Source organism: Hyla sarda, chromosome 9 (genome assembly GCF_029499605.1).
Source record: "Hyla sarda isolate aHylSar1 chromosome 9, aHylSar1.hap1, whole genome shotgun sequence".
Lineage (NCBI taxonomy): Eukaryota > Metazoa > Chordata > Amphibia > Anura > Hylidae > Hyla > Hyla sarda.
This window is the reverse complement of record NC_079197.1, coordinates 186,018,498-186,044,209: the sequence shown is the minus strand read 5'-3', so window position 1 is coordinate 186,044,209 and position 25,712 is coordinate 186,018,498. Positions and strand designations below refer to the sequence as shown.

Here is a 25,712-nt window from a genome sequence, read left to right as displayed (position 1 = left end):
CAAAGTGAAGGAGAAAATTCACATTCTTCATTTTTTACACTCGCATGTTCTTGTAGACCCAATTTTTTAATTTTTACAAGAGGTAAAAGGAGAAAATTTATACTTAGATTTGTAGCCCAATTTCTCTTGAGTAAGGACATACCTGATATGTCTATGTAAAGTGTTCGGCGGGCGCAGTAGAGGGCTCAGAAGGGAAAGAGCGACAAGGGGATTTTGGAGAGTACGTTTTTCTGAAATGGTTTTTGGGGGGCATGTTGCATTTAAGAAGCCCCTATGGTGCCAGAACAGGAAAAAAAAAACACATGGCATACCATTTTGGAAACTAGACCCCTTGGGGAACGTAACAAGGAATAAAGTGAGGCTTTGTGATTTTTTTTTTTCACTAAAATTTGCGTTTCCCCCCAAATTTAACATTTTTCCAAGGGTTAATAGCAGGAAATACCCCCCAATATTTGTAACCCCTTCTCTTCTGAGTATGGAGGTACCCCATAAGTTGACCTGAAGTACACTACGGGCGAATTACAATGCTCAGAAGAGAAGGAGTCATATTTGGCTTTTTGAGAGCAAATTTTGCTCGGGGGGCATGTCGCATTTAGGAAGCCCCTAAGGTGCCAGAACAGCAAAAAAAAAAAACTTGGCATACGATTTTGGAAACTAGACCCCTTGAGGAACGTAATAAGGAATAAAGTGAGCCTTAATACCCCACAGATGTTTCACGACTTTTGCATATGTAAAAAAAAAAATATTTTTTTCCACTAAAATGTGTGTTTCCCCCCAAATTTCAAATTTTTGCAAGGGTTAATAGCAGAAAATACCCCCCAAAATTTGTAACCCCATCTCTTCTGAGTATGGAGGTACCCCATAAGTAGACCTGAAGTGCACTATGGGCGAACTACAATGCTCAGAAGAGGAGTCATATTTGGCTTTTTGAGAGCAAATTTTGCTCGGGGGGCATGTCGCATTTAGGAAGCCCCTAAGGTGCCAGAACAGCAAAAAAAATAAACACATGGCATATTTTTTGGGAAACTAGACCCCTTGAGGTACGTAACAAGGGGTACAGTGAGCATTTGCCCCCCACTGGTGTCTGACAGATCTTTGGAACAGTGGGCTGTACAAGTTTTCATTTTCACGGACCACTGTTCCAAAGATCCGTCAGACACCTGTGGGGGTAAATTCTCACTGGACCCCTCATTACATTCCGTGAGGGGTGTCGTTTCCGAAATGGGGTCACATGTGGGGTTTTGTTTTTTTTGCGTTTGTCAAAACCGCTGTAACAATCAGCCACCCCTTTGCAAATCACCTCAAATGTACATGGTGCGCTCTCCCTTCTGGGCCTTGTGCGCCCCCAGAGCCCTTTGTGCTCACATATGGGGTATCTCTGTAGTCGGGAGAAATTGCGTTACAAATTTTGGGGGGCTTTTTTCCCTTTTACCTCTTGTGGAAATGTAAAGTATAGGGCAACATCAGCATGTTAGTGTAAAAAATTAAAACATTTTTCACTAACATTCTGGTGTAGACCCCAACATTACCTTTTCATGAAGGGTTAAAGAAGAAAAAGCCCCCCAAACCTTGTAACGCAATTTCTCCCGAGTACGGCGATACCCCATATGTGGCCCTAAACTGTTGCCTTGAAATACGACAGGGCTCCAAAGTGAGAGCGCCATGTGCATTTGAGGCCTAAATTAGGGATTTGCATAGGGGTGGACATAGGGGTATTCTACACCAGTGATTCCCAAACAGGGTGCCTCCAGCTGTTGCAAAACTCCCAGCATGCCTGGACAGTCAACGGCCTGCTGATCCCGTCGCTGCTCGTCCACGTGGCTGGTCCCGCGCTGCTCCTCGGTCCCGCCGCTGGTTCGGGTAAGGCTGCCGGTCCCCGCGTGTGCCCCCACCTATGCCGCGAGCCCCCGCAGCCATCGTCCCCCGTTCTGCCCGACTTCCAGGGGCAGGCAGTGTGGGGGATCTGAACTTTCACCCCAGGTCACTGTGATTGGTCCAAAGGGACCAATCACAGTGATCGCTGACCAGGACCATCAATGGATGGTCCTGGGGGGTGAAGCAGAAGTTGTCCCCTGCTGGAAACAGCAGGATTTCTGCTGGTTAACCCGTGCGATGCTGCGCATCACCGGGTTAACTGAATGTCATTTATAAACGTCGGGATGCGCGAACGCACTGCACAACCCGGCGTTTATATATTACATTCTGCGGGAAGGGGTTAAAGGGTACCTTTCATAAAAAATAAAAGTGAAAAAAAACTTTTGATATATTATAGATTAATGTATGCAGAATAACTTTCCAATAGCATGTTATTAAAAAATATGCTTCTTTCTATTTAATTTTCCACTTTGAGAAAATGACCACTAGGGGTCTCCCTACCAGTCCTGGCTGCAAGCCTTTTTTTTATTTTATTTTATAGATTTCCGAGTCATGCTGGAGTCCTAAATCTCAGACAGCAGCCGGGACACAGACAAGCTCAGCACTGCTCTCTGCATGTCAATCAGACCGGCAGGAGCCAGCACTGTGCTCATAGCACAGCAGGCCATACTCCTGACTCTGCCTTACTGCAGGCCCTCATTCATTTTACTATCTGAGCTCCGATCTTTCTTCTCTCTGCACATGCAGTTGTAAACAGAGAGGAGAAGATTCAGAGCTGCCAGCTGCTGTGTTCATAGCCTCTATGTTAGGCCACGCCCCCTTCCTCCCTCACACTAAGACAGCTGAATGAGCAGCCAAGAAGACAATAAATCAGGAAGAAAGAGGGTTTTTTGAATGAAAAGAAACACAGGTATAGTGTTAGTGAGAATCAGGGACAGATGGGGTGTTGGGATTAGGGAGAGTGTAGATCATGATAGGTACTCTTTTAATGGGCACTGTCAGATACAAAAACGTTTGATATGTTGTAAAGCATGCACCGATAGCTGCTGTGTCCATGAGTCATCACCTATGTCATGGACACACTTCCTTGATTGACAGCTGTGAGCGCAGAGCTCAGAGCTGGAGGAAAAATCCTCTCACTGTCATCTTGTGTCCCGCTACTGTCAGTGAGGACATGCTGGGAGTTGTAGTTTTGCTAATGCTAGGGGAGATGTGAGCAGACAGCATACTGAGGGAGGGGGCGGAGACCTGCACAGTGAGGCCACACCCCCTCCCATTGAGAGGAATTCAGACTAGTGAGCTAAAGTGTAATAAAAAATAAATAAAGGCGCTAGACACATAAAAATAAGATGTACAAGGTCAGGATTAGGCACTGAGTGATTTATATAAAAAAAATATAAAAAAACATTTTGTTGGATCTGACGGGTACACTTAAACATTGTTGATATCTGAGCGCCCCTTTATGTTTGGCTTACATTAGCAAAACCTCAGCTATGAGACCTTTGTTTTGGACTGGGTGTCAGCCTCTCGTGGTAAATAAGAATGGTTCCACTCATATACAGCAAGCAGAGATCCCGATTGTATCTTTTATGAAGTCTAGAGACTTGCAGAACCACAACTCCTGTTATGTCCTGACGACTTTATGGGAATTGCAATAGCTGAAGAACCACAAGGTGCAGAGCATGATGGGAGTTGTAGTTTTGTTACAGCTGGAGGGCCCCAGGTTGGGGATCACTACCTCTTATGTGACTCCCTTTAGGATTGAGGTCTCTTCTTGTATAACGTTCCATGTTCTCGCCGCTCATTGGGAGCAGAACTAATCCGGATTTCCGGCTCCTGAGATCAATGCGCCCCTTGTCCCCGCAGCCTCAGATCTTATCATCCGGGCGGTTTTAGTTTTGTTTGTGGTCTGATTCAATCCTTAATGAGAAAACAACAAACTGTCCTGTACTTACAGATGTAGCAGAGCCGGGCGGGTTTCATGCACTTGTTTAGTGAGACGTCAAAGCTTTTTCTATTCCTATAATCTTATAATCCGTGAGATCCGTTTGGTGGTAAATGGAGACATTTTGCCTATTTCTGTAGTGTTATCTGAATCGTTGCTCCCCCTCATCTCATCATCACCGTCCTCCCATCCTGCCCCCCCCCCCCCCCCCCAAACACTTCTGCCATTTCCCCTGAGCTGCTGCAGAACATTTCATTTCGCAGCAGATTATCACACAATCAGTGAGGTTGAACCGAGAGCAAGGCAGGTGGTTTTGGCTCCGCGACCTGGAAAGAATGCGTACGCTGTGGTCACGTTTTAAGAAAATTGCATTTACTATAGATTAAAGGGGTGCTCCGGTGGAAAACTTATTTATTTATTTTTTTTTTTTAAATGAACTGGTACCAGAAAATTAAACAGATTTGTAAATTACTTCTAATAAAAAAATCTTTACCCTTCCAGTACTTTTTAGCAGCTGCATGCTACAGAGGAAATTCTTTTTCTTTTTGAATTTCTTTTTTGTGCTCTCTGCTGACCCCTGATGCCCGTATCAGGAACTGTCATTGAAAAATCTGTTTTAACTTTCTGGCACCAGTTGATTTAAAAAGAAAAAAAAAAAAAAAGTTTTCCACCGGAGTACCCCTTTAATAATGGCAGGTTAATGGTAAAGACAACCAAAACCTTCAGAATAGCATAAAACAATTCAAGTCAAATCGCACAACAATTTTCACCTCTTCCACTTCCGTATTTGCAGTGAGGACACTCGAAAAACAATAGTCCCATAAACTGTCCCTGACTGACCCTAATCTTCACAATTGGGTGCGCACCCCCCATATCCCGGTGGTTCAAGTAGGACCCCTTACAGTTCATATAAGTACACGGTGGAGCCCGATGTCATCCTTCTCTGTCAGTAACGCAAGATCCGCAACAATGAAGTCTTCCCCTGAAGGCTTGTCTGAAATTTAAAGGGGTACTCTGCTGCTCAGCGTTTGGAACAAACTGTTCCGAACGCTGGCGCCGGAAGCTCGTGACGTCATAACCCCGCCCCCTGATGACATCACTCCGCACTCCCTCAATGCGTCTATTGGAGGGGGCGTGACGCTGTCACGCCCCCTCCCATAGACTTGCATTGAGGGGGTGCGGAGTGATGTCATCAGGGGGCGGGGCTATGATGTCACGAGCTCCCGGCCTTCAGAACAGTTTGTTCCAAACGCTGAGCAGCGGAGTACCCCTTTAAGAACTGAGGCACTCCATTTGGAGGATCATACGTGCAAGATGAGAGTCTCGGAGAAGGATACAGATGGTCTCTTACCGATTCTGGTTGTGTACCGACCTACACAACAATGCGCAGCACGAAATATACTGTGGGGGCGACTCGTCTGCAGCCTTCCTGATGAATGCCGGGATGCGAAAATCGGGCTTCAGGGATAACAGGAATTTCGTGGCGCTGACCAGGACCCGACATAAACCGGTGCAGTAGCTTGAGGGTAGCCACTTTATTTTACCAAGATGCAACGCGTTTCACTGCGCAAGCGCACATTACTAAAGCAGCTGCGCTTGCGCAGTGAAACGCGTTGCATCTTGGTAAAATAAAGTGGTTACCCTCACGCCACTGCACCGGTTTATGTCGGGTCCTGGTCAGCGCCACGAAATTCCTGTTATCCCTTGAAGCCGGATTTTTTTGCTCCCCAGCAGGCGGGAAAACCAGTTGGATATAATGGAGTCCAATGGCAGATGTTCCTTGGCTCTGTTGGTCCTGCAGAGTATATACTGGAGTGGGATGTCATCCGGGGTGTTACAGTTCTATGAGGGTCACTTCAGCGAGATTAAGGGAGGCCATCTTGAGATTGGCAGTTGAGCCTGCGGCCTTAAAGGAACAGTGTCAGAGTAATAAAGAAATGCATATACATTGAATTTTAACACAGTTTACACAGAGTTATGCAACTTGGGGACATTACATGACTGTTTCTTACAGCAGCACCTGCTGTTATCATTCCCTGTCTGCTCCTCTGCCTGTGAGATTTTTCAGCACAAGGCAGCTTGCTGTAACCACACCTCATTCTCCCTAAATATCCCAATAAAGGTGTGTGTATATATATATATATATATATATATATATATATATATCAGGGAGATGATGATGTAGGCTGTAGGGGCCGGTCAGAAGTGATGACATCATTCTGAGGACGTGAGCTAAGAGACCAGATCCATCCAGAGAGAGGAGGAGCGAGGGAGCTGGAGACAACACCACACTGACAATAAAAGGACTACACAACTTCCAATCAGGAGAGAGGGAGGAGCCAGAAGCTAGAGACAACACCCCACTGACAGTGAGAGGACTACACAACTTCCTGTCAAGAGAAGGAGGCAGGAATCTGCTGAGACACCACCACACTGACGATGAGATCACTATATTGGTCATTAATATTTTATAGTTTTAGGTAATTACAAATTATACCGGAATACCCCTTAAACCTTAACGGGGATGTCCACAGGGAAGAAGTGTATGAATTCAGGGGCTGGCTGCTTATATGGGGGTCCTCAGTCTCCCATCTATATGGAACGGCTGTGATGCTGTTGGTGTGTCAGCCCCGTTAAGACTATTGTCAGCTTTCAGCCCAGAACACGTGAGACCCCCGCCTCCCCCTGAGGCACATAGCTCCTGTACAGTGTCGCCACCTTGTGCATGTTCCCCTTGAAGACGTTATGACCCCGGCCGGCGAGGTCTGTTATTCCTGTATTATTTTCGCTCCCCGGGATATGTCTGGTTTGCGATGTTTCTGGAGATCCCCTTTAACCTGTTTACCCTTTGTTTACCCAGTGGGAAGTGTCGAGTCCCCGCCTGGTGCGACCGCGTCCTGTGGAGAGGAAGCAGCGTCCGGCAGCTTAAGTACCGCAGCCACATGGAGCTGAAAACCAGCGATCACAAGCCGGTCAGCGCGCTCTTCAGCATCGGGGTGAGTGTCTGATACTCCGACATCGCTTATAGAACCTTCCGGATCATCAGATGATAGCAAAGAAGCTTCAGGAGAATAATGGGGGGGTTGTTATAGGATTATTCCTCATCCCTTCTCTCCTTCCCTCTTTATAAAACTTTATCTAAGGCCGAGTTTTGGTGTTTGACATCACTGGTATTGTATTAGATTAACCTGTTGGGGATGAAGGGCGTATGCATACGCCCGTGGGAGTTTCGTCCCCGCTACGCGGGGACCGGACCGGGGTGACTGCTGATATCTATCAGCAGGCCCCCCCGTGCAAATGCCCAGACCCCCCCATGTCGGCGATCGGCACAAATCGCAAGTGAATTCACACTTGCGATTTGCGCCGATTCCAGGTCATTACGGGTCTATGGTGACCCGGAATATAAGGGGGATCGCGGTTGTCTAAGACACCCACGATCCCCTAAAGCGATAGGAGTGAGTTGGCAGCGGTGCCACCCCTCCGATCCCTCCTATTGGTGGTCTAGACGCGACCACCAATAGCAGATCGGGGGCGGGGGGGCTTTGCTTTCGTTTTCCCCGTCCTGCCCCACCCACAATAGGTGGGCCAGAACGGGGAAAATGAAGAGGAGTAGCGCCGAAGATCACTTCCCCGTCCGGAGGCAGCAGAGCGACGGTGATTAGCGGGCGGCAACGGAGATCTACGGGCAGCGTGCGGCAGAAGAGGACGGCTCCCTGGATTTGACGGCAGCCGGTGAGTTGCCTAGCAACATCTAGAGGGCTACAGTCTGAGACCACTATAGTGGTCTCTAGACTGTAGTCCTCCAAATGTTGCAAAACTACAACTCCCAGCATGCCCAGACAGCTGTTTGCTGTCTAGGCTTGCTGGGAGTTGTAGTTTTGCAACATCTGGAGGTCCACAGTTTGGAGATCACTGTTCAGTGGTCTCTAAATGGTTGCACTCCAGATGTTGCAAAACTGCAAATCCCAGCATGCCCAAAGAGCAAACAGCTGTCTTGGCATGCTGGGAGTTGTAGTTGCATACCTCCAGCTGTTGCATAACTACATCTCCCAGCTTGCCCTTCTGTGATCAGTACATGCTGGGAATTGTAGTTTTGCAACAGCTGGAGGCACACTGGTTGTAAAATACTGAGTTAGGTAACAGAACCTAACTGAAGGTTTTCCAACCAGTGTGCCTCCAGCTGTTGCAAAACTACAACTCGCAGCATGCACGTTCTATCAGTACATGCTGGGAGTTGTAGTTTTGAAACAGCTGGAGGTTTGCCCCTCCCCCCCCCCCCCCCCCCCCATGTGAACGTACAGGCTACATTCACACGGACAGGTTTACAGTAAGTTTCCTGCTTCAAGTATGAGCTGTGGCAAATTTTTCGCCACAGCGTAAATTCCTAGCGGGAAACTCACCGTAACCCGCCAGTGCGAATGTACCCTAAAAACACTACACTACACTACACTAACACATAATAAGGGGTAAAACGCTACATATACACCCCCTTACACTGCCCCCCCCCCCCCCCCCCCCAATAAAAATGAAAAAACGTATCGTACGTCAGGGTTTCCAAAACGGAGCCTCCAGCTGTTGCAAAACAACTCCCAGCATTTCTGGACAGCAACTGACTGTCCAGGCATTCTAGAAGTTTTACAACAGCTGGAGGCACCCTGTTTGGGAATCACTGGCATAGAATACCCCTATGTCCACCCCTAAGCAAATCCCTAATTTAGTCCTCAAATGCACATGGCGCTCTCTCACTTTGGAGCCCTGTCGTATTTCAAGGAAACAGTTTAGGGCCACATATGGGGTATCTCCGTACTCGAGAGAAATTACACTACAAATTTTGGGGGGCTTTTCTCCTTTTACCCCTTATGAAAAGAAAAAGTTGGGGTCTACACCAGCCTGTCAGTTAAAAAAAAAAAAAAAAAATGTTTACACTAACTTGCTGGTGTTGTCCTTTACTTTTTATTTTCACAAGAGGTAAAAGGAAAAAAAGACCCCCAAAATTTGTAACGCAATTTCTCCTGAGTACGGAAATACCCCATATGTGGCGTAAAATGCTCTGCGGGCGCACAACAAGGCTCAGGAGTGAGAGCGCACCGGGTACATTTGAGGCCTAAATTGGTGATTTGCACAGGGGTGGCTGATTTTACAGCGGTTCTGACATAAACCCAAAAAAATAAATACCCACATGTGACTCCATTTTGGAAACTACACCCCTCACGGAATGTAACAAGGGGTACAGTGAGCATTTACGCCCCACAAGTGTCTGACAGATTTTTGGAACAGTGGTCAGTGAAAATGAAAAATTTAATTTTTTTGTTTGCACAACCCACTGTTCCAAAGATCTGTCAAACGCCAGTGGGGTGTAAATGCTCACTGTACCCCTTATTACATTCCGTGAGGTGTGTAGTTTCCAAAATGGGGTCACATGTGGGGGGGTCCACTGTTCTGGCACCACGGGGGGCTTTGTAAATGCACATGGCCCCCGACTTCCATTCCAAACAAATTATCTCCCTAAAAGCTCAATAGTGCTCCTTCTCTTCTGAGCATTGTAGTTCGCCTGCAGAGCACTTAACATCCAAACATGGGGTATTTCCATACTCAGGAGAAAATGCCCCCAAAATTTGTAACCCCATTTCTTCTATTACCCCTTGTAAAAAAGTAAAATTTGGGGAAAAAACTGCATTTTAGTGAAAATTTTTTTTTTTTTCATTTACACGTCCAACTTTAACAAAAAGTTCTCAAACACCTGTGGGGTGTTAAGGCTCACCGTACCCGTTGTTACGTTCCTTGAGTGGTGTAGTTTCCATAATAGTGTGCGATGTGGGGGGGGGGGGGGGGGGGTTGCTGTCCTGGCACCATAGGGGCTTCCTAAATGTCCCAGAAACCATTTCAGAAAAACTCACTCTCCAAAATCCCATTGTCACTCCTTCCCTTCTGAGCCCTCTACTGCGCCCGCCGAACACTTGACATACACATATGAGGTATTTCCTTACTCGAGAGAAATTGGGTTACAAATTTTGAGAGGATTTTTCTCCTTTTACCCCTTGTAAAAATTCAAAAACTGGGTCTACAAGAACATGCGAGTGTAAAAAATGAAGATTTTGAATTTTCTCCTTCACTTTGCTGCTATTCCTGTGAAACACCTAAAGGGTTAAAACACGGACTGACTCATTTTGAATACTTTGAGGGGTGCAGTTTTTATAATGGGGTCATTTATGGGGTATTTCTAATATGAAGACCCTTCAAATCCACTTCAAACCTGAACTGGTCCCTGAAAAATTCTGATTTTGAAAATTTTGCGAAAAATTGCTGCTGAACTTTGAAGCCTCTGGTGTCTTCCAAAAATAAAAACACGTCAACTTTATGATGCAAACATAAAGTAGACATATTGTATTTGTGAATCAATATATAATTTATTTGGAATGTCTGTTTTCCTTACAAGCAGAGAGCTTCAAAGTTAGAAAAATGCTAAATTTTCAAATTTTTCATCAAATTTTGGAATTTTTCACCAAGAAATGATGCAAGTATCGACAAAAATTTACCACTAACATAAAGTTGAATATGTCACGAAAAAACCATCTCGGAATCAAATTTATAAGTAAAAGTATCCCAGAGTTATTAATGCTTAAAGTGACAGTGGTCAGATGTGCAAAAAATGCTCCCGTCCTTGGGGTCATAATGGGCTCCCTCCCCAAGGCGTTAAAGTGGTACTCCACTGGAAAACATTATTATTATTATTTTTATATCAACTGGTGCCAGAAAGTTAAACAGATTTTGTAAATTACTTCTATTAAAAAAAAACTTAATCCTTCCAGTACTTATCAGCTGCTGTTATGATCCACAGAAAGTTGTTTTCTTTTTTAATTTCCTTTCTGTCTGACCACAGTGCTCTCTGCTGACACCTCTGTCCATGTCAGGAACTGTCCAGAGTAGGAACAAATCCCCATAGCAAACATATCCTGCTCTGGAGAGTTCCTGACATGGACAGAGGTGTCAGCAGAGAGCACTGTGGTCAGACAGAAAGGAAATTCAAAAAGAAAAGAACTTCCTCTGGATCATACAGCAGCTGATAAGTAATGGAAGGATTAAGATTTTTTAATAGAAATAATTTACAAATCTGTTTAACTTTCTGGCACCAGTTGATAAAAAGTAAAACATAAAAAAAAAATGTTTTCCAGTGGAGTACCCCTGGGTATTCTGGCTTTATACATCTTAAAAGTTCAGGAGAAAAGATGTATGATCGCAGGGGTCCTGTCGCTGGGACCCCCGCGATTTTGGTGCAGCCCGCCGCCCGTTTTGGCCGCTGCCTCCGAGCCCAAGACGTGATGTTGCGTCCACGCCCCCTCCGTTCATGTCTATAGGAGGGGGCGTGACGGCCGTCACGCCCCCTCCTATAGACATGAATGGAGGGGGTGTGGCCGTCACGTCTCAGAGGCAGCGCCCAGCAAAGGATGCCGACGGCTGCACCGAGATCGCGGGGGTCCCAGCGACAGGACCCCTGCGATCATACATCTTATCCCCTGTCTTTTGGCTACAGGATAAGATGTATAAAGCCGGAATACCCCTTTAAGTGAAAAAGCAATCCTGGAATTTTAGCATTTTTTGGGTGTTAGTGTTCCTTTTTCTCGGCAGTAAAACTGACCTGACAACTTTATTGTGCTGATCAGGACGATAACGGAGATGACAGATTTATAGAGGTTTTTTTTTGTTTGTTTTTTCTAACTATTATTATTATTTTTTATATATATTTAAGTTCCTATAAAAAAAACCAAAATAAAACATATCAGTTATTTAATACTTTCCCGCTTTGCTGTTCACTATGTTGTACAGGTCTGGGGGGCCTCACCCTGCCCTCTGGCTTCCATGGTAACAGCTCAACACCCCTTGATGACATTGTGGAGGGGGCGTCCCCTGTTGGGTAACCATGGAGATGCCTCAGTCACTATATTTAGGATTTGAGTTACCATGATACAATATCACATGAAATACTGGGAGCGAGTTAAAGGGATATTCCTGGGAGAAACCTTTATTTACTATCCACTGGGAAAGGGCATAAATATTCAATCTGCAGGTGGCGGGGGGGGCGTGATGGCCGCCACACCCCATCCCATAGACTTGCATTGAGGGGGCGTGGCCGACCCACCTCAGCACGCACACAGCGTTCGGAAATAAATGTTCCAAATTCTGGCCAGTGGAATACCGTCTTTAAAGGGGCACTCCAGTGTTGTTGACTGTTGGAAAAAATAAAAAAAATAATGATACTGACCTCCCTCTGATCCCCAGCGGCTCACACTCTGCTCGGTCCCCCTGATGCTCGTCTCTTCTTCCTGCTTCTGAGATGATCGTTGCAGGATCTGCCTCACCAGCCAATCACTGGTTGCGTTGATGTCCTGTCTCAATGATTGGCTGAGGCGGCAGATTTTGTTCTGAACGCTCATCCCAAAAGTAGAAAAAAGAGGAGGAGCAACAGGGGAACGGAGCCGAGTGTGAGCCGCTGGGGAGTGGGGGGAGGTCAGAAATTTTTTATAATAATGTTGAAAACCCTAGAATAAAGTGTCGCCCCCGTACAGGGTGGCGCAGTGCGCTCTCTTCTACGCCGCGCTCATTTCTCATGTTTCTCATTTTCCTGTTCAGGTGAAGGTCGTGGATGAGCGGAAATACAGGAAGGCGTTCGAGGACATTGTGCGCATGATGGATCGGATGGAGAATGACTTCCTCCCCTCCCTGAAGCTCAGCGTGACAGAGGTGAGGGACCACTCCATGTTACTTCTTTATATCCTATCAGTATAGCTTCAGATAGCGCCCCCTATAGGGTCCTGCTGATAATCACACGTCTCACCCTGTACGTTGTGCCGGCAGATCATAATTTCTTTTCATCTTTGTTTCTGTCCCACAGTTCAAGTTTGAACGAGTGCGATTCCGGCAGCTCCAGAAGGAGAAGTTCATCATCCAGAATGACGGTCAGGTGCCATGTCACTTCTCCTTCATCCCCAAACTGAACGACACCCAATACTGCAAACCCTGGCTGAGAGCCGAGCCCTGCGAGGGATACCTGGAGCCCAGTGAGTGCATCTATCTATCTATATATCTCATATCTATCTATCTCATATCTATCTATCTCATATCCATCTATCTATCTCATATCTATCTATCTCATATCTATCTATCTCATATCTATCTATCTCATATCTATCTATCTCATATCTATCTATATCTCATATCTATCTCATATCTATCTATCTATCTATCTCATATCTATCTATCTATCTCAGATCTATCTATCTATCTCATATCTATCTCTCATATCCATCTATCTATCTCAGATCTATCTATCTCATATCTATCTATCTATCTCATATCTATCTATCTATCTCATATCTATCTATCTATCTAATATCTATCTATCTATCTCATATCTATCTATCTCATATCTATCTATCTCATATCTATCTATCTCATATCTATCTCTCTATCATCTATCTATCTCATATCTATCTATCTATCTCATATCCATCTATCTATCTCATATCTATCTACCTATCTATCTATCTATCTATCTCATATCTATCTATCTATCTCATATCTATCTATCTATCTCATATCTATCTCATATCTATCTGTCTATCTATCTATCTCATATCTATCTATATATCTATCTCATATCTATCTATCTATCTATCTATCTATCTCATATCTATCTCATATCTATCTATCTATCTCATATCTATCTATCTATCTCATATCTATCTATCTATCTATCTCATATCTATCTATCTCATATCTATCTATCTATCTATCTATCTCATATCTATCTATCTCATATCTATCTCATATCTATCTATCTCATCTATCTATCTATCTATCTCATATCTATCTCTCATATCTATCTATCTATCTCATATCTATCTCATATCTATCTATCTCATATCTATCTATCTCATAGCTATCTCTCTATATCTATCTATTCTGTACAGCACTGCAGAGTATGTTGGTGCTATATACTCAGCATTATACTGCCCTCTGTATTTCCTGTTGTTATTTCTCCGGATTCCGTCACTTTACGCTTTCGCTCTTCCGGTCACAGATGAGTCGGTGGAGATCAGTCTGGACGTTTATGTCAGTAAGGACTCGGTGACGTTGCTCAACTCGGGCCAAGACCTGATCGAGGACATTCTGGTCCTTCACCTGGACCGGGGCAAGGACTACTTCCTGACCATCAGCGGCAGTTACCTGGTCAGCTCCTTCGGGACGTCTCTGGAAGCCCTGTGCCGAATGAAGCGACCGATCCGGGAGATCCCGGTCACCAAACTCATTGACCTGGTGAGGACCCGGCGTCTCCTTGTTATGTTCGGATTATTTCAGCTTCGTGTTGTCTTCTCCCTCATTGATGTTTCCTATAAATCATTCCCCCACCGGTCACCAGCTGGGGACTCGATTTTATGGTGAACCTGCGGCAGATACAAGTCAAATCTCTCTCGGCCAGTCACGTTATTTCACCAGCAATCTCCGAGCAGTGACAAAGGGGTTAAAGGGGCGCCCTTCCCATTGTCATTTAGGATACTGTATATCAATAGGGTCTGATACATTGGTGTTCCCCTCACCCACATTTTAAGGTGTCATTTATAGAAACGAGTCCGAGACCTGCGAGAACTTAAGAGCGGACGAGTCGGAACTGAACGGATTCTCCTGGTCACTGCAGGAGACGAGCAAATCCACTTAAAGGGGTACTCCACTGGAAAACATTTTTTTTATTTTTATTTATTTTTTTAAATCAACTGCCAGAAAGTTAGACAGATTTGTAAATTATTTCTATAAAAAAAATCTTAATCCCTCCAGTACTTATCAGCTGCTCTATGCTCCACAGGAAGTTCTTTTCTTTTTGAATTTTCTTTCTGTCTGACCACAGTGCTCTCTGCTGACACCTCTGACCATGTCAGGAACTGTCTGGAGTAGGAGCAAATCCCCATAGCAAACCTCTCCTGCTCTGGACAGTTCCCGACATGGACAGAGATGTCAGCAGAGAGCACTGTGGTCAGACAGAAAGGAAATTCAAAAAGAAAAGAACTTCCTGTGGATCATACAGCAGCTGATAAGTACTGGAGGGATTAAGATTTTTTTTATAGAAGTAATTTACAAATCTGTTTAACTTTCTGGCTCCAGTTGATTTAAAAGAATTTTTTTTTCCAGTGGAGTACCCCTTTAACTTATAGAGAGCTGGAAAGAGAAGTGATCAGACACCTTCTTCTCCTGGCCTCTTTTAGTGATCTCTCATCAGTTAAAGGGGTACGCCGGCCCTAAGACATCTTATCCCCTATCCTCGGAGTCTGCCAGGTCATGACTCCGCCCCCATGTGACATCAGCAAGTCTATGGGAGGGGGCGTGACGTCACACGGGGACGAGACTACTCCGGCTCCGTAGTCCTAACCCAGCAGACTCCAAGGCTGCAGCTCTGAGGTGGGTGCTGCATGTGAGATAGTGGGTCTCCCCAGTGGTGGGACCCCCGCGATCAGACATCTTATCCCCTATCCTTTGGGGCCGGAGTACCCCTTTTAACAATGAGAGATTCACACAACAGTCAGATCTGACATGTTTCAGTGATCAGTGATCTTAATCGTAGGTCTATGACTAAGGTCACTGATGACCAAAACGCGTCAAGCCATCTGTGTTGTGTGAATCCCTCAATGTTAACTGATGAAATAAAGGCTTACGTTTTTATGGGACGCTTCTGTTTTTCATATAAGTCATTCTGAGACCCCGCACCTGACTAGGAATGATGGGTATAGAGGAAATAAAGGCTTCCACTACTTATAGCAAAAAAATCACAGGGGTCTTCTCATTGTGAGACTTAGAATGAACAGAATTAAAGGTTTCCATAGCCCCCCATAGAGCACCAGGTGACCCTTCCGACCCATTCCCTCTTCTCCCCGTCTCATTGATGGTCTTATTGATCTGTGTTTTTTCTCCCCTTCTTCCTCCGCTGCTTATCCTCTGCTCATAGGGAGAAGACAGCTTCTCGGAGAAGGTAACCGGCCCAGGAGCCGACACTCACCCGCTCTGTCTCTTACTAGTTGTCACTTTGTCTTTCGTGTTCGCTTAAAGCATCTGTCATGGTGTTTCTCAACCAGTGGCCTCTTTAAGGGGCACCGTCACTTTAAAAAATATACTTCGACATGTCCTAGAAAAGTATTTTACCAACCAGGGGGTCTCCAGCTGTTGCAAAACTACAACTCCCAGCATGCCCGGACAGCCGTTGGCTGTCCGGGCATGCTGGGGGTTGTAGTTTTGCAACAGCTGGAGGCACACTGGTTGGGAAACCTGCTGGCATACTGAGAGTTGTAGTTTTGCCACAGATTGAGAAACATTGATTTAGAACTTTGGTAACAAAAAAATAAGAAAAAAAAAAGAAAAAAACTGCTTTTGACTGGATTGTCTGTAAATTCACAGGTTCAAGCCCTTCCAAGGGCGACATCTGTAAGGAGTTTGTATGTTCTCCCTGTGTCAGTGCCCATGTTTAGATATGTATATATATTTTTTTTATATTATATATATATATATATATATATATATATATATATATATATATATATATATATATATTAGAGATGAGCGAATTTACAGTAAATTTGATTCGTCACAAACTTCTCGGCTCGGCAGTTGATGACTTTTCCTGCATAAATTAGTTCAGCTTTCGGGTGCTCCGGTGGGCTGGAAAAGGTGGATACAGTCCTAGGAAAGAGTCTCCTAGGACTGTATCCACCTTTTCCAGCCCCCGGAGCACCGGAAGGCTGAACTAATTTATGCAGAATAAGTCATCAACTGCCGAGCCGAGAAGTTTGTGACGAATTAAATTTACTGTAAGTTCGCTCATCTCTAATATATATATATATATATATATATATATATATATATATATAATTATTATTATTAATATAATTAATAATATAATAATAATAAATAACAATAACTATATTATAATATATTTTAAGATATAGATATATATGTTTTTTACTTATTTTTTTAAATGCCATATTTGGCTGCTTATTAAAAATATTGTGCAGAATCAGGGAACCGTGAATGTAGACGGGGCCGGATTAAGGTTTTATACCAAGTGGTATACGCCGCAGTATCTGTCAATCACTTTTATTATCAAATACTGGTTACTGCATCTTTGAGCTGTTGTAGGACTACTACCCCCACCATGTGCATGCTAGGAGTTGTAGTCCTGGAATAGGTACACTCTGTAGATCATGCTGGGAGTTGTAGTTTTGCAACAGCTGGAGGCACACTGTTTGGAAACCCTGCTATAGATAGTAGATAAGCTGTAATTCTGGAGCACCTTGTACAGCCTCCTACTGACCTCCCCCAAAATTAGCTGCGGTCAGTGGGTGGGGTTTTATCCTAGGGCGGGGCTAAAATTAACGGGATTCTGCAAATTTACCTTAGCAGTCACTGCTTGTGGGTAATAACGGTCCCCGGAACGCTGCAGTAGCCTCTCTCCGTATTACAGATTGGGGGGGGAATACCGTAATTATTCAGTTATTTATATAACACCAACTTATTCCGCAGCGATGTACCAAATTTGTCATTATTCACGTTGCTCCCGGTCCCTATTGGGGCTCAGAATGTAAACTCTAAATTGACCCATCACTATACAAACACAGGGAGAACATACAAACTCTGAAGCTCTCATAGACTTCAATGGGAAGTTCAGCTCTAAACTGCGCAGAAAAGAAGTCGCCTGTTACTTCTTGCATCTTTCCCCACTTTATATATTTTTTATATTATTACATTTTTGCCATAAAAAAAAAAAAATTATAGTTGAGACATGTTAGTGCTGCCTCTAGAATTGTCCCTAATCGTCCTGGAAAAGATTTTTATTTTTTTATGCACCAAATTTTGCTCCTGGGTTTTTCCTTCACCTAAATAGTTTCGTTTTGTTTTTTTTACAATCTGAGCAAAATTTTGTGAAAAAATAAATAAATAAATATATATATAATATATATAATATATTATCTAAAGCATACATTTTTTTTTACCCTTTAACGATCCAGAAATTCCTTTAATCCAGCATTTGCTTTCAACACAGAAACAAGAAGACTGAGCAGAGTCCCCTGAGACTCCTGGGGCAAAACACGTCGGGTACTCGCCAAAATTACCCCTATTTTATTATCTGCAGCCGGTCTCTATCTGTTACTGCTTTTTTGGAAACATTTTGTGATAAAATGTCCATAAAATCCGCGGTCAAATTTGCGCAGCCCTCGGCTTGTGAGACCCCCATGGATTTTGTGGCAGATTTTCAGGTTTCTGCGTCCCATGAGACATCAAATGGACCTGCAGAACCAGGAGTCCCATAGGTGACGACCTCTGTTCAGTCTCTGTTTACCTCCTGTAGATGCTTCTTGGTTTGCTGGGACTTGTAGTTACTCAGCAGCTGATAGGTGTCTGTGGCGTCCTCCCCTCCGGTCGCAGAGTCTCCGATTATTTCTTTTCATCATTTTCGTGTCTCTTCCTCAGGAGAAAGCCGTGATGCAGATGTCGGAGGAGGTGGACGGTACTACTGACAAACCCCTAAAGATCCCCAAGGAGATGTGGCTCCTGGTGGATCACCTGTACAAGAACGCCTGCCGTCAGGTCCGTGGGCATCATGCGCCATTTATGTCTTTTGTAGAAAACGTTTGCCTTACAGGACATAGCCCTTTACATTCCAGGGGCAGATACCATGGGCTTGTGGGGGCAAAGTGCTGCTCAGCAGGGGCCAATCAGATGGCTCAAAAATTGAGCTTAAAGGGGTACTCCGCTGCTCAGCGTTTGGAACAAACCGTTCCGAACGCTGGAGCCCGTGCCGGGAGCTTGTGACGTCATAGCCCCGCCCATTATGATGTCATGCCCCTCCCCCTCAATGCAAGTCTATGGGAGGGGGCGTGACAGCTGTCACGCCCCCTCCCATAGACTTGCATTGAGGGGGCGGGGTGTGATGTCATGAGGGGGCGGGGCTATGATATCACAAGCTCCCAGCTCCAGCGTTTGGAACAGTTTGTTCCAAACGCTGAGCAGCGGAGTACCCCTTTTAATATCTGCCTTGGGCAAGAAAGATAAACCCTGTAAGCCCCGCCCATCTGGGAGGAGTCACATTACACTAACCCCCCCCTGTGTGTGCACTTACAGCATTTCAGCATTGAGGAGTCACGTGATACTAGCCCCTCTCCTTGCAGCCTATCAGCAGTGTGGGATCACATGAGGGGAGACAGATTGATTACATTTTATTTGCAGCACTTTCCCCAATCGACAGTGGTCTGCAGCCACTGTCAAGTACATATTACTGTGAACTCCAGATAGGAGAAGTTACACTAGTTGAGGGAATAGCCTGCTAATTTTATTCACTACAGGGGACTTTTTAATAATAGTGAAATAAAAGTGAAGTTTTATATATTATAGTTAGGGAGGGAATTTTCAATAGGGGTTTTTTACCCCGTCACTCCGGTGACTGGGGTTTGGAGGTTTTTCTTGGTTTATTTCCCCCCTGGGCACTAAAGTTTTTGGGATCACATGACACACAGCCCCTCCCCTCTATCCTTTCAGCAGAGCAGAGTGGGATCACATGACACACAGACCCTCCCCCTCTATCCTTTCAGCAGAGCAGAGTGGGATCACATGACACACAGCCCCTCCCCTCTATCCTTTCAGCAGAGCAGAGTGGGATCACATGACACACAGACCCTCCCCTCTATCCTTTCAGCAGAGCAGAGTGGGATCACATGACACACAGCCCCTCCCCCTCTATCCTTTCAGCAGAGCAGAGTGGGATCACATGACACACAGACCCTTCCCCTCTATCCTTTCAGCAGAGCAGAGTGGGATCACATGACACACAGACCCTCCCCCTCTATCCTTTCAGCAGAGCAGAGTGGGATCACATGACACACAGACCCTCCCCCTCTTTCCTTTAATCAGAGCAGAGTGGGATCACATGACACACAGACCCTCCCCCTCTATCCTTTCAGCAGAGCAGAGTGGGATCACATGACACACAGACCCTCCCCCTCTATCCTTTCAGCAGAGCAGAGTGGGATCACATGACACACAGACCCTCCCCCTCTATCCTTTCAGCAGAGCAGAGTGGGATCACATGACACACAGACCCTCCCCCTCTATCCTTTCAGCAGAGCAGAGTGGGATCACATGACACACAGACCCTCCCCCTCTATTCTTTCAGCAGAGCAGAGTGGGATCACATGACACACAGCCCCTCCCCTCTATCCTTTCAGCAGAGCAGAGTGGGATCACATGACACACAGACCCTCCCCCTCTATCCTTTCAGCAGCAGAGCAGAGTGGGATCACATGACACACAGACCCTCCCCCTCTATCCTTCCAGCAGAGCAGAGTGGGATCACATGACACACAGACCCTCCCCCTCTATCCTTTCAGCAGAGCAGAGTGGGATCACATGACACATCAGCCTCAACCTACAGATAGGTCACATGACACTATCTCCTCCCCCTCTACACATACAGCCTTTCAGTAGGGAGTGGTCATATGCCTACCAAAAAAAGGTTAAAGGCATGCAGGAGGCGGGGTTTACATCAGCCCCCCTGATTGGCCACTTTGTCATCTCTGCTTCTGATACATTGAGACACATCTGTTCTCTTGCAGGAAGATCTGTTCCAGACGCCAGGAAAACAAGAGGAGCTGCAGCAGATCATCGACTGTTTAGACACCAGCATCCCGGATAACATCCGTATCCTTCCTGCGGAAAACATTTGAGTCACCGGGTTATGTGTCTAGAATAAAATCTGATAATCCGACATCTCGTGCACTGACACTTTGCCAGAATATTGGATATATCCACATCCGATGATCATCTAACACAGACATACACATATCTAAACACATACACATATCTAAACAGACACGTACATACACATATCTAAACACATACACATATCTAAACAGACACGTACATACACATATCTAAACACATACACATATCTAAACAGACACGTACATACACATATCTAAACACATACACATATCTAAACAGACACGTACATACACATATCTAAACACATACACATATCTAAACAGACACGTACATACACATATCTAAACACATACACATATCTAAACAGACACGTACATACACATATCTAAACACATACACATGTAAACAGGCTCATACAGTGGGGATCAAAAGTTTGGGCACCCCATGTAAAAATTAGTATTAATGTGCATAAAGAAGCCAAGGAAAAAAGGTAAAAATATCCAAAAGACATCAAATTACAAATTAGACATTCTTATAATATGTCAACAAAGGTTACATTTTATTTCCATCATTTACACTTTCAAAATAACAGAAAACAAAAAAATGGCATCTGCAAAAGTTTGGGCACCCTGCAGAATTTATAGCATGCACTGCCCCCTTTGTAAAGCTGAGACCTGCCAGTGTCATGGATTGTTCTCAATCATCATCTGGGAAGACCAGGTGATGTCAATCTCAAAGTTTTAAATGCCCAGACTCATCTGACCTTGCCCCAACAATCAGCACCATGGGTTCTTCTAAGCAGTTGTCTAGAAATCTGAAACTGAAAATAGTTGATGCTCACAAAGCTGGAGAAGGCTATAAGAAGATGGCAAAATGTTTTCAGATGTCAATATCCTCTGTTCGGAATGTAATTAAGAAATGGCAGTCATCAGGAACAGTGGAAGTTAAAGCAAGATCTGGAAGACCAAGAAAAATATCAGACAGAACAGCTCGCAGGATTGTGAGAAAAACAATTCAAAACCCACGTTTGACTGCACAATCCCTCCAGAAAGATCTGTCAGACACTGGAGTTGTGGTACACTATTCCACTATAAAGAGATACTTGTACAAATATGGTCTTCATGGAAGAGTCATCAGAAGAAAACCTCTTCTACGTCCTCACCACAAAAATCAGCGTTTGAACTTTGCAAATGAACATATAGACAAGCCTGATGCATTTTGGAAACAAGTTCTGTGGACCAATGAGGTTAAAATTGAACTTTTTGGCCGAAATGAGCAAAGGTACGTTTGGAGAAGAAGGGGAAAAGAATTTAATGAAAAGAACCTCTGTCCAACTGATAAGCATGGGGGTGGATCAATCATGCTTTGGGGTTGTATTGCAGCCAGTGGCACAGGGAACATCTCACAAGTAGAAGGAAAAATGGATGCAATAAAATTTCCGCAAATTTTGGATGCTAACTTGATGCCATCTGTGAAAAAGCTGAAGTTATAGAGAGGATGGCTTCTACAAATGGATAATGATCCTAAACACACCTCAAAATCCACGGGGGATTACATCAAGAGGTGTAAACTGAAGGTTTTGCCATGGCCTTCACAATCTGCTGACCTCAACATTATTGAAAATCTATGGATAGACCTTAAAGGGTGCCTCTCATCAAATAAACTTTTGATATATTTTAGATTAATGAATGTTGAATAACTTTCCAATAGCATGTTAATGGAAAATATGCTTCTTTCTATTGTATTTTTCCCGATCAGTCCTGTCAGCAAGCATTTCTGACTCATGCTGGAGTCCTAAACACTCAGAGCTGCCAGCCTGCTTTGTTCACAGCCAAACAGGCTGTGAACAAAGCAGGCTGGCAGCTCTGAATGTTCTCCTTTGTGAACAAAGCAGACTGGCAGCTCGTAGTGTTTAGGACTCCAGCATGAGTCTGAAATGCTTGCTGCCAGGACTGGTAGGGAGACCCCTAGTGGTCATTTCTTCAAAGTGGAAAATTAAATAGAAAGAAGCATATTTTTTAATAACATGCGATTGTAAAGTTATTCTGCATACATTAATCTATAATGTATCAAAAGTTTTTTTGATGAGAGGTACCCTTTAAAAGAGCAGTGCGTGACAGACAGCCCAGAAATCTCAAAGAACTGGAAGACTTTTGTAAGGAAGAATGGGCAAAGATCCCTCAAACAAGAATTGAAAGACTCTTGGCTGCTACAAAAAGTGTTTACAAGCTGTGATACTTGCCAAAGGGGGCAGTACAAGATATTAACTCTGCAGGGTGCACAAACTTTTGCAGATGCCATTTTTTTGTTTTCTGATATTTTGAAAGTGTAAATGATGGAAATAAAATGTAACTTTTGTTGACATATTATAAGAATGTCTAATCTGTAATTTGATGCCTTTTGGAGATTTTTCCATCTTTCTTTGGCTTCTTTATGCACATTAATACACATTTTTACCTGGGGTGCCCAAACTTTTCATCCCCACTGTACATGCACATATCTAAACACACATAGGGCCGGTTCACACTATGCAGTGTATGGGTGCCGACTCCAGTTGGGAGGAGCTAAAACCGTCTGCTCTCGTACCCCAGCAGGATCCGTCCGGAAACCCATTCATTTCAAGAGCCGACCAAAATCAAACACTGACTCCGGTCGACTCGTTTTTGCCCCGTATACGGGTCTCTAACCAGTCCTATAACAATGGTATACCATGGTTTGGGTCCGTACACTACGTAGTGTGAACCCAGCCATACACATGTAACAACACACATATATGTGTGTGTGTGCATATTATATATAATATATATATATATATATATATATATATATATATATATATATATATTTATATGCTGCTATGCTGCAGTCTGACTTTTTGGACCTGGCTGCTTCCACGGACAACACATCGTGCTGCATCTACCGGCACCCGAGCAGGACTGGAGGCACTACGGGGACGCTGGAGGTAAGTAGATGTTTTTTTATTTATTTTTATATTATTTTTTATCTACAACACACAATGGGCATAGTTAGAAAAAAAAAAAAAAAACTCCCCCCGGAGTTCTCCATTAACCTCTTCAGGACATAGGGCGTATGGATACACCCTGCATTCCGAGTCCTTAAGGACCGAGGGCGTATCCATACGCCCGTGGGAATTCCGGCCCCCACCGCTAGCCGGTTGGGGACCGGAGCCGGATGCCTGCTGAAATCGTTCAGCAGGTATCCCAGCATATTGCCCAGGGGGGTCATTATGCCCCCCCATGTCGGCGATCGCCGCAGATCGCTGGACAATTCAGTCCAGCGATCTGCAGCGATTCCGGGTCAATCGGGTCTCCGGTGACCCGGAATTACTGGCTGTTCGGTGCCGTCTCTGATGGCCCCGAACAGCCAGAGCCTGCAGGGGTGAGGTGGCACTGGTGCCACCTCACGATCGCCCTGATTCGTCGGCCGGATTACTGACCGACCAATCAGGGCGCCTGCTGCGGGTGTCACTCACTCTCTTCCGGAGGGCGGGTGCGGGACGTGCACCCCGGGTGCTGGGGACCCCGATACCCGGCGTCAATGTTGGGATCGGGGCCCCAGGAGCAGCGGCGGTGACGACGAGGGACTGACTCTCCGGCGTGGATCGTTGGAGGTGAGTGACAGCTCCCAGCATGCAAAAAGGGCATGCTGGGAGCTGTAGTTATGCAACAGCAGGAGGCAGACCACCACAACTCCCAGCATTCCCTTATGGGCATGCTGGGACTTATGATTTTGCAACAGCTGGAGGCACATTTTTTCTATGGAAAAGTGTACCTTCAACTGTTGTCTAACTACAACTCCCAGCTTGCACAAACAGCTAAAGTGCATGCTGGGAGTTGTAGTGGTGCATCTGCTGGTTGCATAACTACAACTCCCAGCATGCCCGTTGGCTGTCGGTGACTGCTGAGAGTTGTAGTTTTGCAACAGCTGAAGGCACACTGGTTGTGAAACAGTTTTTTTTTACCTAACTCAGTGTTTCACGACCGGTGTGCCTCCAGCTGTTGCAAACTACAACTTTCAGCAGTCACCGTACACCATGCACCGTACATGCTGGGAGTTGTAGTTTTGCAACAGCTGGAGGCACACTGGTTGTGAAACACTGTTAGGTCACAAACTCAGTGATACATAACCAGTGTGCCTACAGTTGTTGCAAAACTACAACTCCCAGCATGTACGATGCATGGTGTACGGTAACTGCTGAGAGTTGTAATTTGCAACAGCTGGAGGCACACCAGTCGTGAAACACTGAGTTAGGTAAAAAAAAACTCTGTTTCACAACCAGTGTGCCTTCAGCTGTTGCAAAACTACAACTCTCAGCAGTCACCGACAGCCAACGGGCATGCTGGGAGTTGTAGTTATACAACAGCTGGATGTCCCCCCCAATGTGAACGTACAGGGTACACTCACATGGACAGAGGATTACAGTAAGTATCTGGCTGCAAGTTTTAGCTGCCTCAAACTTTCTGCTGCAGCTCAAACTGCCAGCGAGAAACTACTGTGAACCCCCCGCCCGTGCGACTGTACCCTAAAAACACTACACTACACTAACACAAAAAATAAAATAAAAAGTAAAAAACACTACATATACACATACCCCTACACAGCCCCCCTCCCCTCCCCAATAAAAATGAAAAACATCTGGTACGCCACTGTTTCCAGAACGGAGCCTCCCGCTGTTGCAAAACAACTCCCAGTATTGTCGGACAGCCACTGATTGTCCAGGCATGCTGGGAGTTTTGCAACAGCTGGAGGTACCCTGTTTGGGAATCACTGGCATAGAATACCCTTATGTCCACCCCTATGCAAGTCCCTAATTTAGGCCTCAAATGCGCATGGCACTCTCACTTTGGAGCCCTGTCGTATTTCAAGGCAACAGTTTAGGGTCACATATGGGGTATCGCCGTACGCGGGAGAAATTGTGTTACAAATTTTGGGGGGTATTTTCTGCTTTTACCCTTTTTAAAAATGTAAAATTTTTGGGAAAACAAGCATTTTACATATGCAAAAGTCGTGAAACACATGTGGGGTATAAAGGTTCACTTAACCCCTTGTTACGTTCCCCGAGGGGTCTAGTTTCCAAAATGATATGCCATGTGGGGTTTTTTGCTGTCGTGGCACC

General features: G+C 44.9%; 1 protein-coding gene across 4 annotated transcripts in view; it reads left to right on the top strand.

Moving 5' to 3' along the window:
• The window catches only part of OCRL (OCRL inositol polyphosphate-5-phosphatase), a 91,827-nt gene that overhangs the window by 48,458 nt on the left and 17,657 nt on the right, over window positions 1-25,712 (top strand). For 3 of the 4 annotated variants that reach the window (XM_056538221.1, XM_056538220.1, XM_056538218.1), the window contains 7 exons: window positions 6,681-6,816; window positions 12,449-12,559; window positions 12,711-12,876; window positions 13,899-14,134; window positions 15,813-15,836; window positions 18,329-18,445; window positions 20,467-20,551. In XM_056538221.1, coding sequence (XP_056394196.1) covers window positions 6,681-6,816; window positions 12,449-12,559; window positions 12,711-12,876; window positions 13,899-14,134; window positions 15,813-15,836; window positions 18,329-18,445; window positions 20,467-20,551 — 875 coding nt within the window. The remainder of the gene's footprint in view (window positions 1-6,680; window positions 6,817-12,448; window positions 12,560-12,710; window positions 12,877-13,898; window positions 14,135-15,812; window positions 15,837-18,328; window positions 18,446-20,466; window positions 20,552-25,712) is intronic. The other variant, XM_056538219.1, reaches the window with a different exon arrangement.